This window comes from Vombatus ursinus, unplaced genomic scaffold, assembly GCF_900497805.2.
Source record: "Vombatus ursinus unplaced genomic scaffold, bare-nosed wombat genome assembly UNPS02014861.1, whole genome shotgun sequence".
NCBI lineage: Eukaryota > Metazoa > Chordata > Mammalia > Diprotodontia > Vombatidae > Vombatus > Vombatus ursinus.
In genome coordinates this window covers 94770-108701 of record NW_020954639.1, presented here as the reverse complement: position 1 = coordinate 108701, position 13932 = coordinate 94770, and the positions used below count along the sequence as shown (strand labels likewise).

At 36.6% G+C, this 13932-nt stretch overlaps 1 protein-coding gene across 4 annotated transcripts in view; it reads right to left on the bottom strand.

Moving 5' to 3' along the window:
- The window catches only part of WDR37 (WD repeat domain 37), a 125401-nt gene that overhangs the window by 77976 nt on the left and 33493 nt on the right, over positions 1-13932 (bottom strand). For all 4 annotated transcript variants that reach the window (XM_027841533.1, XM_027841532.1, XM_027841530.1 and 1 more), the window contains one exon: positions 3925-4102. In XM_027841533.1, the coding sequence (XP_027697334.1) occupies positions 3925-4062 (138 nt within the window). In that variant the 5' untranslated portion in view covers positions 4063-4102. The remainder of the gene's footprint in view (positions 1-3924; positions 4103-13932) is intronic.

Sequence of the window (13932 nt, the reverse complement as noted above, 5' to 3'; positions counted from 1 at the left end):
ACATTAAGCACACCTTTGACACAGTTCATTTGTCTAAATCTAGCTTTCGTCACAGCACACAGTTCTCACTGGAGTTTAAATCAGCTAAGTTCCCAGGCCACTGAAGCATGTTTAGCTTTAACTCTGGAATAGATTTCTTAACCTTCTGTGATGCATGGAATTACACAAGGTTATGTTGCAGTATTCCATCTCCATTTCAGAATCTCTGTTATTGTGGAATAATCCTGCTTCTCAGTATATCAATGCATCTACCCAAGTTCATGATTCCCTTGTCCCTTGGACAAGACTTCCAAGCCCACAGAAAGTTAAAAAAAATTCCTAAAATACTTTTGGAGGCAGATGTTTTATAGATCATATAGGCTCACTTGGAATCTTTTTGACAATAATTTTGGTATTGTCCTGAATAAGAAATTAAGTTTGGTAACTGTCACCTTTTTCAAATATTCAGTAGTTCAATCTTTGTACATATTGTACTGCCTATAATAAGTGTTTTTTTTTCTTCATGGAAATGGTTAGCAGCTGCTTTTAACTGAGTTTGTGGTTATTCCTCTAACTCTAAGAAACCTATGTAAGTACCACAGAAGAATCAATAATAATCCCACCAGATGCCAATGAAGGTCTCTGCTTATACTCTGAGGATTAATTAGGCTATTATGCAGCAATAGTCTGTCAGTTCTGGGAGTTTTCTTTTTGTGAATTGTACTTTCCTTTGTGCTTTGATGGGACTGAATGACATCTGAAACCCCTGACTTCATAGCAACACTCTCTGTTGTTATCTCTACAATTCAATGAAGTGTGCTCTCTAAAGCTACAACTTTTGCACATTTCCTTGGAGTAATATTCTTAAAAACCACAGAATTAAAAACACAACAAAGACTAATGAAATAGGTGCAAATGGCACTAGCGTTCAACTGATAAGAGAACTAAAGGCAGGGAAACCATCTTAATCCAGTTTTACCTGGAGGGAAAAACTATGAGGAATGGATGAAATGAGTGAATGAGTAAAAGTTGCAGGGGGAAACTTAGGCCTGATGTAAGGTAAAAACTTCCAAACAATTAACGCTATACCAAAACAGAATGGGCTGCCTCAAAAGGAATGAGATCCTTCTTGTTTATGAGGATCTTCAAGCAAAGACTGAAGGCCCATCTGGCAGATGTTGTAGATGGAATTCTTTTTTAGGTATGCGTTAGCCTAGATAGCTAATGTAATCCAGTTCTTCTAAAATTCAGTAATTCTGAAGTCTCTCTCCCCAAAACCCATCCCACTTTCAACTAGACACCTGCTCCTATCTTACTTCTGTTAATAGATCCACCACTTTCCTCATTACCCAAACTCAAAACCTTAATCATCTGTGACTTCTCCTCAACCTCCAATTTCCAATCATCTAAGCCCTATTTATTCAATCTTTAAAATGTCTTCAATTCACTCTATCTTTTCTATTCCCAGTGTCACTACCTTACTTCAGGCCCTCAGTACCCTTCACCTGTGCAATCATATAGCCTGTAGTCTTTGGCCCATAAAAACCATTCTCCAGTATCTGTAAGGTATTGCCTTGATTGCCTAGGAATTCACAGGGGGGGAAAAAAACCTCCTGGAAGAAGGGGATTAATAATCCTCACAGGCTCAGATTTCAATAGACAAAATGCACATCATGACTTCATACTTATAACACACAGAAGTGGTAGATGTGATTCATGACTGGAATACTTTATTCAAGAGGAACAAATTATATAAAAAGGAGGGAATGAAAAGAGAATAAGCATTTATATAATGCCTACTATGTGACAAACACTGTGCTAAGCACTTTATAGTTACTATTTCATTTCATCCTTAAAACCACCCTGGGACATAGGTGCTGTTATTATTCTCACTTTACAATTGAGGAAACAGAGGCAGACAGAGGTTAAGTCACTTGTCCAGGTCACACACACTGCCAGTAAAGGTCAGAAGCCAAATCTGAACTCAGGTCTTCCTGATTCTAGGCCTAGCACTCTATCAACTATACCACCTCACTGCCTAGGGGGCAAGTATTTTATATGTAGAAGAACGTATTTTATATGAAAAATATAAAACCTTTTGGGTATATGAAAACCCAAAAGGAAAAATCATGTTAGAGAGAACTTTTGGGTAGATATCAATATTGTAAGATATAGAATATTGTCATGAAGTGTATTACAGACCACCTAGCCAAAAGGAGGAATTAGATAATGAGTTCCAGAAGCAGAGAGCAAAGAGAAATGGAGAATTTCAACTCTCTGGATATGTGAAGAGGCTCTCTCTGCTAATGGCAGAATATCTGATAATTTCACCTTTCAGAAGGTAGTATTTGTTAGTGTCCACTCCTCTCCAGATTCTTCGTCTTAGCAGTTGCATCTAATTCCATAACTTCCAATATTATCTTAACATGGGTAACTCCCAAATCTGTACATGCCACTGCTCTCCTGAGCTTCAGACCCACATTTTCCCACTATCCACTAGATATCATACCCTGAATGTATCTCAAAACTCTAGTCCAGTGCTACATCTTATAGATGAAGAAGCTGAAATCTAGAGTTGTTAGAGTTGTTAGTTGTTAGTCTAGGTCCTCAGTACCTCCCTGGACCATACTAAGAGTTTTCTAGTCAGGCTCCCTGACCCCAATCTTGTCTCCAACTCAATTTCAAATAGATTATAAAAGGTGGAACTCAGTAAAAATACTATCACTAATGATCCATCATTATTTAGTAGGCAATTTGTAATGCAAAATATTGTGGACAAGGACACTACACCTTTTGATCTTATGTTAATTCAATGCGGCCTCTAACTCATTCTTCCTATCACCAGTAGTTTAAATTCCCTTAAATTTAAATTATCATATACCTCAAATGCTCAGAAACCATCAATGGCTTCTTGTGAACTACCAAATAAAATTCAAGATATTTCATATTCTAAGTTTAAAATGCCTTTGTAGCCTTATCTTACACTACTTTTCATATACTATATGCTCCAACCAAAGTGGCCTACTCATTAATATATTCTCCTCTTTCTTGTTTTTGTTGCTTGGCTAAAGTCATTCCCTACACCTGCCTAAAAGGATCTTCCCCCTCAGGGCCCTTTGCATCTCGACCTGTTGAAATCCTATCTTTCAAAACTCAGCTCAAATGTCACCTCTTTCAAGAAAACTTCCCTAACTTTCCTCTCAAAAGCTAGAAATGAAAAATCCCCCTTCAGATCACTCATAGAATTCTTTATTGTTTCTATATGTCTAACTGTTTTATTATAGATATTTCAGTACATGTCCTATCTCCCCTTTTAACCTGTAAGCCGGTACTAAATTAACACCTGTTGAACTGAATATATAAAGTGAATTAAATAAAGAATTTTGCCACAGCTCCTGTAGAGAATAAAAATTAAGTTGAATAATTGCTATCAAAGGTATCATATTGTGCTGAAAAGAAAGCTAGCCTCAAACCCATGACCTGAGACAAAGTCCTGCCTCTGAAACTTACCAAAATATAACTGTGGACAAGCCATTTAACTTTGCAACTCTTCAAAACTATACACTGCAGAGAAGTTACTGATCTGTATTGTTAAAGGAGTTCCTCACAAAAAATTCCATATACTAATAAAATTCCAAGTTTTTTTAAAAGCCTTACATTTTAAAAATCCAATCAAGTATCACATGTATGTATATATATTTATATGTATATATAGATATTTATAGGTATATATAGATCTATATCTACATGCACAGACACACATATATGTATACACACATACATATACATATGAATGATTAAGAGAATTCTTAGCTATCCCAGAACACATGAATCATATCTAGATATGACTTAGGACATCTAGCTTTTTCTTGCATTCTGTCTTTATAAAACTATATTAATATGATCATAATTGAGACAAGAAGACAGTGGTCAATGGGAACTTACTTGTCCTTCCAACATTTCTCTTGGAAGTCCTGTCCTTTCTTGTTCTGAACTGTTAGTTCTTCTTATAGAAAGACTATGTGATTTGCGCTTCTGCTTTGCCTGGCGAGCAGTTGCACAACTTCCGCTTTCTGTGGGCATTACTTCTAGAAAATAATGTCCTGGTTTCTCCTGCAATATGCTAAATGAAAAAAAGAGGGAAAAAATTAAAGTTTTCCTTTTTTTTTTTAAAGACAATAAAGCACTATCAAAAAAAATTTTAATCAAGTCAGGTATAAATTTTTACAAGTATTCTCACTGAACGTAACACAGATATAGAGTCTTAAGACCAATAATTTTAAACGTCAGGACAGGCTTTAAGCTGACAACTATGGCCAAACCACACCAGTATCTCTGCCAAGAAAACCTCAAAAGGGGTCACGAAAAATTGGACATGACTTGCAAAACAACTAAACAAGTGAGTGGCACAGATGACATTCACATTTAATTCTAGGACTCCAAATTCAGCAAACTTTCCACTGTTCCACACATTTTAGACCTGTGATTTCATCAATTTGGGGTTAAGTCCTAGTATGGAGAACCCTCCTGTGATGAAGGTCAGTAACTCAGTTATAAAGAGAGGTTTCTTGAACATTTTCACAATGTTAGCATGTATCAGGAGGCAGGACATGAACCCAGATCTAAAATCCTTCTGTAATGAAGGTCAGTAACTCAGTTATAAACAGAGGTTTATATACCTATGATTTTATTAATTGAGGGTTAATTCCTAATACGAAAACCCCTCCTGTGATGAAGTAAAAAGCTCAGTTATAAACAGAGATTTCTTGAACATTTTCACACTGTTAGTATGTATCAGGAGGCAAGACTTGAACCCAGATATTCCTGATTCCAAAGCCTGTCCCTATCTACCATAAAATGCTGCTTTCCACACTCAAATATTCTAATTAGAGGTTAGAACTGCCTAAATTCCCAGACAACCCACTAAAACAAAATAGCATAACCAAAGACCCAGGAACTTGAAGGAGAAACTGGGAGCGGTAGAATTGTTGCTACTCAGTTGTTTCAGTCATGTCCAACTCTTCACGACCCCATTTGGAATTTTCTTGGCAGAGGTAATGGAGTGGTTTGTTATTTCCTTCTCCAGATCATTTTACAGATGAAGAAACTGAGGCAAACAGGGTTAAGTGACTTGCCCAGGGTCACACAGCTAATAAGTGTCTGAAGCCAAATCTGAACTCTGGAAGATGAGTTTTCCTGACTCCAGGCCTGGTACTCTATCAACTGCATCACCTAGCACGTAGGGGTGAAGAGGCCCTCCCTTTTTCTCTATTTTCTGTATTCTCTTCTCAAAACACTTCTTTGTTAATTTCCTATTTAATGGGCTATATATAGTCTTTTCATCTTTTATATTATACCTCTATTAAAATTTTTTTTTCTTATGGAGCTTATTATAATTGAATTTTCTTGACAGAAGGAACTGGAAGTAGAGACAGCAGCTAAGGAACAGAAAAGAGCATCGCTCAACTCAAGTCAACAAACATTTAATAAGTGCTTACTATATGCCAGGCACTGTGCTCAGTACTGAGGATACAAAGAAGTCTCTGCTCTCAAGAAGCTCACATGAGGAAGATAATACGAAAATAATTGTGTAGCTAGAGAACAGACATGAACACAACAGATAGAAGGTATCTCACACTGAAGGCTTCCTGAAGGAAAGGCTTCCTGAAGGAAAGGCCTCCTGAAGGAAAGGCTTCCTAAAGAAGGTGGGATTTAAGCTCAGTCTGGAAGGAAACCAAGGAAGCCAAAAGGGGGAAGGTATGAGGGAGAACATTATGGATACTGGGGACAGTCAGTGCAAATACACAGAGATGGGAGGTGAAGTATGATATGTAAAGAAGAGTAAGGAGTGAAGTGACACTAGATGGATTGTAAGGTGGAGAGTAAAATGTAAGAAGACTGGAAAGGACAAATTGTGAGGGGCTTTAAAGCCCTTCAAGACAGGGAGAAGATTTTATATTTGATCCTAAAGGTAATAGGAATGACAGGAGCTTATTAGAAGAAAAACAGAGGAGGAGGCAAAGAGTGACAAGGAAAATTACTTTGGTAGCTGAATGGAGGATGAATTGAAGCAGGGAAAGACCTGAGAAAGACAACCCAATTAAAAAGCTATTGCCATAATATAAGGAAGAGGTGATGGGAACCTATACTTGTCATAGGCCCTACTACTGAAATACCTGTTCCAAAGAACTGGGAGACAAGAATAAAGGAGTCAAAGAGGAAGAGAATAAAAAGAAGTAAAAGTAATCTTGATGATAAAGTATTAAATTTCCACCAACATTTTTGTAATAAAGAATTGGAAGAAAAGTAGATTGCCATCAGCAAGAGAATAGCTAAACAAATTGTGGTAGAGATAACTGTCATAGGTTATTATAGCCATGAAGAAAATGAAGAATTCTAAAAAACATGAGAAGCCTTGTATGCAGAGCAAAGTAAGCAGAACCAGAAAAATAATTTACATGATGATCACAAAGGAAAACGATCCTGAAAGATCCCCAAACTCTGATCCAATGTAATGATCTGATGTGTTTTGAGAGAACTGACTAAAAATTTCAGCATGAGTCTAGAACAAACAACAACAAAAAGCCTTTCGGCAGAGTTGTATCAGTTCATAATTAGGGAAGTAGTATGATGTGGCAAAGTGGAGATTTATTTTGCTTAATTCTCTTTCTTTATTGTAAGGATAGGTTCTACTGGGCATGGCAGGGACAGGGGGATTCACTGGGAAAATACAGTGATACTTTTTAAAAGCATCAACAAAATATTTTTTAAAGACATAACCAAAATCATCCAAACTCATCTGCAGCATACCACTGAGTCATAGTAACAATATTTATTTAAGAACACTGTTTTAAGTTTCCACAAGAGGAGATTCCTCCCTCCTACCGCCAATTCCTTCCTAACTCCCACTATCTCCACAGCACTGAGGTGAAATTCATTCATACATACACCACCATAGCTCTCTACCTACTAAGTACAAACTCGAAAAGGCTCGCAAAACAGAAGAATATTTAAGTAGTTATAGGAATATGATGTCACACAACCCACTATTCCAAATGGGCCAGGAGAGTTTCAGTGGTACTTCAATATAGTCATAATGGAGTCAGCTTTCTAGATAAAATTCTTAGTTGTAATTCTATACAGCTACATTGAACTCTCAATTCTTTTTTTTGGCAGGGGGCCTAGGCAATGGGGTTAAATGACTTGCCCTGGGTCACACAGCTAGTGAGTGGTGTGTGTGTGTTTTTTTGGGGTGTCTGAGGCTGGATATGAACTCAGGTCCTCCTGAGTCCAGGGCCGGTGCTCTATCCACTGTACCACCTGGCTGCCCCAAATTCCCAATTCTTTAAGAAGATACATTGAAAGTAATTAAATATCTAGAGGTTTCTAAATTTTCTCAAGGCCTTATTAAAAAATGTAGTTTTACCAAGCTCTGTAAAAACATTTCTCTAACAAATGGTAGCCTTTACTGACATCCAAAAAGGGCCTATGACCACACTATTGAGGTTTCAAATACGTAGGGAACTCTATAATACAATGTATCATGCATTTATGGTTTTTATATTTGAATCTTTTCCCCATACTTTAGTTTTAACTGAAATTAATTAATTAATTAAAAGATTATAAAATCACTAATTACAGAAATATTACAAACAAATATTTTATATTACATTTTTATTTTTATATTTAATATTAATATAATAATATAATATTTAATATTATATTTTTATAATCACTGTCTCATTATTTTGTCTATAAAATGAGCGACTTGCACTGGGGGAAAAGAAATCAGTCACAACAATTATTCGGTATATAATAAAATAACAGCAAATTGACATTTATATAGCACTTTAAAGTGCACAGATCACTTGATACACATGCATCATTTTATTTCATCTAGTCATAAACAAGCAGAAACACAAAAAAAGTAGTTTTACTAAATTTTTACTTTTCAACAGAGTTTGTAACATGAAGAAGTCCATTACTAAACCAAATAATGTAGTTTAACTGCATACTAGAAAACAAAAATCTTAACTGAAATCCCAACCCCTACACTTTGACTATAAAATTTCCAAGTAAACACTGAATGGTTTCAATCTCTGTTGTTTATTATCTGTCAAATTCTATATTTTAAAGGCCAAAACTAGCCTCCTTGGAAGGTCTGTTTTTATTTAAATGTGCCAGGTTTCTATGACTACTTTCTAAAGCACACTAAAATCCAGGAAGAATATTCTTTTAATATAAAAATATGTGGATATTTTTTACAGCAATCACATATCTAAACCAGTTTTAGACTCTATTAAAGCATATACACTATACAACTGACTTCAACTATAAAATAATTATACAATATATTTCTAAGAATGGCTTCACCCCAGCCCTTTGAAAAAGAATGTTTCCACAGAAAACTATGTAGATTACCATTACCTGATAAGGTTACAACTTATAGGCAATTCTGTTTGAAATTATACCTTTAAAATGTCTACAACTGAAATACTTCAAATATCATGAAGTAAAATATCATTTTCCCTTGCTTCGTCTCCCATATTACAAGATGACTCAAATCAGATATCCTATATACATCAAACTAAACTGAGAAAATTTGGTAAAGAGAGTATTAACTTGTTTTCATCACCAATACTTAAAATACATTTCTACTTGTTTTAAAAGCTTCTACATTATTAAAGACAACAGCACAAGAAGTTTTTAAACCCGCTCCTTTTTTTCCTTAGGTATGCATCTGTGATGTTATCAGCATGGGGAATTCCAGATTTAGAAAACTTCTTTCACAGATTCAGATTATCAATTCATCTTTAACTTAAGTACAGCTTTAAAAAGTTGCCTGAGAGGAACAGAGAGGTTAATTGCCTTAGTAGGCTTCAGTACGTTAAACCACAGACTTTATAACCCTTAACACAGGAACAAAAAAGAAACTGAATACTGTGTCATTTTAATGACTAAGCTTGGCCCCAAAAAGGAATTGGGAAAAATGCACTCACCTCCCTCTTTGTAGAGGTAAGGAACAATGGGTTTGAAATACTGCACATACGGTCAGACATGGCTGAGGGCTGGTCAGTTGTGCTTCCCTGCTTCCCTCTCCCCCCCTTTTAAACAAAAACTTGTTACAAGGGGTGACTTGCTGAGCAAAAGAAGGGCATCCTATATTCAGAAATAAAGATGATATGAAATAAAACTAATATTTTTTAAAATAAAATTTAAGAAAAAAAGTAAGATATACTTTTGAACCTGAATTTTCTAAATGGGTGGTTTTGCCACATTTAGTATATTCACAGTCACAGATATTAAAGAACACTGATATCTTTTTACTTCTGGATACTCTTAGGTTCTCAAATCACTAATCTCTTAGTTCTATCTGATCATTCCTCAGCTGACCATTCCTTAACTGTCTGTTCATCTACCTGCAGCCTACAAACCGTAGGTGTCCCTCCCAAGGGACTGCCATTAGCCTTCTTCTACCTTCATAATGATCTCTGATCTCCTCAGCTCTTATGGATTTAATTATAATCTCCTCACAGATTATCCCAGATCTGTATACCTGGTCTTAATCTCTCTTCTGAGTCTCAGTCTCACATCACCAACTGCTTCTTTGACATTCCAATGCATCTCTAACTCAATACGTTCAAAACAGAATTCATTACCTTTCCCAAAAAAATCTATCCTCTTCCAAACTTCCCTCTTACAATCAAAGGTACCATGCCATGCTATAAATCACCCAGGCTCATGACCTTAGTCATTCTCAACTCATCTCTCATACTCACTCCACATTTCCAATCTCTTGTAAAACTTGTCGCTTTTACAGAAGCTACACATCTCTGTCCTCTACTTAGCTGCCAAAATGATGTTCCTACAATGCAGTTTTGACCATGTCATTCAGTGTCATCCCCCTAGTCTCTCAATTAACTCCAGCAACTTCATAAAACTTCTAGTATGAAATTCTCTATTTGTTACTTAAAGAATTTCAAAACTTTGCCCCTTCCTATCTTTCTAGTTTCTTTATATTTTACTTCCCCTGTTCCCACATACTCTATGACCCAGCAACACTTTCCATATGATACATAATCTCCCAGCTCCCTCCATTCCTTTGCACTTGGCTGTCTGCCATACCTAGAATGCTTCCTTTCCTCATCTCTGCCTCCAGGTTTCCTTTAAGACTCAGCTCAAATCTCACCTTGGACTGAAGGCCTTTCTCATTCTTCTATCCCCTCCCTGCCCCCTCTCACTGCTAGTGCTTTTCTTCTGGAATTACTTCCTCCCATTTAGTCAGTATTTATCAAGTACGCACAAACTTTTTTATAAGCTTTCCATTAGAATTTGAGTTCCTTGAGGATCAGGATTTTTGCCGGTTTTTTGTACCCTCAGTGCCTAGCACACAGCAAATACTTAATAAATGCTCACTGAATGACAAACTTTTCATTGAAATTATACTACAGGAGTAATTCATTAAGAGAAGCAGTGTTGCATAACAAAAAACTGACAGGGAATAAGGATCAGAAGGCCTGGCCTGAGTTTAAATGCATAATGGATTTGGAAACTGTAACTTTGGATAAGTAAGTTACTGGTTTCCTCATCTGCAAAATGAGAATAATACTACTAGAACTAACTACCTCACAAGATTGTTGCTAGAATCGGTGGAAATAATTTGTGTAAAGTGCATTATAAAGTACTACATAAAGCTTTTAAAAATTGTAATAACCCTTATTTAATATGGATTATACCAAATAAATTCTGACTAGATGTCTTTTTCCCTGATTAAAAAGCTGCTCATCTCACACAAAATTTTTCTAAGATTTAAATTTTAAATGTTTTTCTACATTTGCCAAACAGATTACCAAAATTATTTTTCTAAATGGATGGGGGTGATGGGGGAGTAATAAGAAGGCTCTTATACCTGATCATCTTAATAAATCTGAATGTTAGATTTTGATTGATCATTAGCTAAGAACAGACTGGGAAAGTGCTTGAGGATGAGAGACTACTTCAAAGGCCTTTACCCACTCATTTATCATGGCAAACAGAGTTTAAAACACCTGGGCACTAGTGAGACTAAGGATCCATGAGACAAGCTGATGAACCAGGAATTTTCCCTGGCTTAAGTCTCACAACCCACCAAAGAGGTACTATTCACCACACGGAGAGCAATTACAGCTGGATCTAAAGGACAAGTGAGAACCCAAATAAAGGAAAGTTTTAGGAATTCGATATGGAAAACACTCATTCAAAAGATGCTTACTCAGTACCCCTCCCCCAGTCTCAGCAAGGCTCACCAGCTAACCCAACAGCTAGTGCTTGAGATCCATAAAGGGATTCTGGCAGCTTCAAAGACTTTGACAGCATACCCAGGCTTTGCCAGTCCCTCACGCAGCTGCAAGAAGTAGCAAATACTGACTGTGCCCAGCCACGTAAGGAAGACGGGGAGAAATCAGAAGCTGGGGGAACTGGCCTTCCTTCTGTCTGAGGCAGACCCTAGGGAACTACAAAGCAGCAGACACTAGAAAACTCAGTTCACCTTCCTTCAACTCTGCAAACAGTGAGAGATTCAGCCCAGACAGAGAAGGAAAGAATGAGAAACAGGGAAAGAAATGGGGCAAAGGCTAATGTAATTAGTTGCATTAGGCATGAAATAAAGGGGACTGAAGCACGCTTCACTCCCTAGGACATGAACTGAGAAAGATGAAAAGTAAATTCCTCAATGTGGGAGGAGGCTGAGGTTTTTTACAGTCTATCGACACTATCAAAGGGAAAGTGAGAGACAGAAATGTAATTGGAAAAGGTTAAACAAAAACATCAAAAAGAGAACAGATCTGAAACACAAGTATACCAAAGTGAAAGATTATCTGAAAGAGAAGCAAAAGGCCATAGTTGACCCTGTGCATGAGGAAAATCACTCTGACAACAGGAAACAGAGAGGGTAACTAGAACTGGCGGTTTTACCTCACACCTTGCAAATTGGCAAAAAATGACAAAAATGGGAATCGGCAATGTTTGAGGAGTTGAGAAAAGATAAGTACAATAGTAAATTGTTATGCAAATTACATGACTAAACTATCCATACCCTTAGACCCAGTCTTAGAGGCTTATACCCCAAAAAGGTCATGGATAAGAATCAAGTCTCATATACACCAATCAGTAAACATTTATTAAACACCTACTATGGAAGGATGTTTACAGAAGCACTCTGTATGATAGCAAAGAACTGAAAACAAAGCAGATATCCATTGATTGGAGAATGAATAGCTACCCAAACTATAGTATAGGAATGTAATGGAATACTACTGTGCTATAAGAAATGACAAATGTGACACATAAAGAGAAAACATAGATCTACATGAACTGATTCGGAGAGTAAAAAGTCAAGAAAATAATATTCACAATGATTACAAAAATATTAACAGAAAGAACCACAAAAAGGTTAATGTTGCAAATTATAAAGAACAAACATGGCTTGAAAGGAGAAATACCAGAAATCACCTCCTACCTCCTTCAAAGAAGTGGTAGGTCCACATGTGTTACACATTGCACATAATTTCATGTGATGTACTAATCAGTTATGTTCAATTTGTTTTATCTTTTTCTCTTTTTTTGTCTTAAAAATACTATTTGTAGGAAGGGATGGCTTTCTGGAAAGGGAGAAGGACAGAGAGGGGAATTACGGTGATATAAAAAAGGCATCAATATAATTTATTTTTTAAAAGCTTCTACTATATATAATAATGGAGGTTAAAGGAAATGAGAGTCCAAATTAAGGTAGTAGCATCAAGTACAAAGCACAGGAAGGCTGCAGGAGATAACGCTGCAACAGAACTGTCTAGTTAGATGTGGGGGTGAGAGAAAGGCTCCAAGATTTCAAATCTAAGTAACTGAGAATGCAGTAGTGCCATTAAAAGAGATTGAGACAGGTTTAGGGAAGATGGTAAGTTTAAGGTAACAGTAAATGTTAATATTCAGTTAAAAATGCTGTACTAGATTTTGGTGGAGAAGCTAAGAGTAAATAAGAAAATCTGAAAAATATCTGAAAAGCTGTAATCATTTAAGACACTGGAAGAGAGGAGACTAACACAAAAAAGCCTACAGAGTAAAAGACAGGAGGACCCAAGGCAGAGTCCTAGGAATGCCCATATTTTAAGAGTAGGAAGGACAAGCTAAGAAAACAAGGAAAGTCTAATACTTGTAGATAGAAGGCCAAAACAGAACACTATAACAAAAGCCAAGGAAAAAAAAGAAAAGAAAAACAAGAAGTGGGTGGTAAAAACTGTAACAAAATGGCCAAAAAGAATGAGGATTAAAAGAAAGCGATGGATTTGGCAATTGGGAGGTCACTGGTGACCTTGAAAATAACAAACCTTGGTCAAGGAATTGAATAAATGGGAGTGGTGATGGAGTAGAAGAAGCTAGAGTAGACTACCACTTCTAAAAGTTTGTGAAGGAGTGAAGGTAAGAGAAAATTTGGATGACTGCTAGTGGATAATGGTGCAGCTATGTGGGGGCGGTATTTTGATAAAGCACTGGGCATGCAATCAATAAGGACTGAGTTCAAACATGACTCAGACACTCTGTAGCCGTGTGACCCTGGGCAAGCCACTTACTCAATTTGCCTCAGCTTCTTCATCTGTAAAATCATCTGGAGAAGGAAATGGCAAACTACTCCAGTACCTTGAGAGTTGGACACAACTGAACAACAAAAGGGGAATAATGGGACGAAACAAAATCAGTGTTTTTCTTTTTGTTTTGTTTTCAGCACAAGAAAGACGGATAATGTTATAACAAAGGGATAGAAACCATTAGAGAGGTAGATGGATTGAAGATGAAAGACTGATTGGGGATGAGCAATAAAGTAAGTCTCAGAAGAGATAAGAAGATAGCAGCCTACTATGAGCCAGGCACTATGCAAAATGCTAGGAATACAAAAAAAGGCAAAAAACAGTCCCCTCTCTT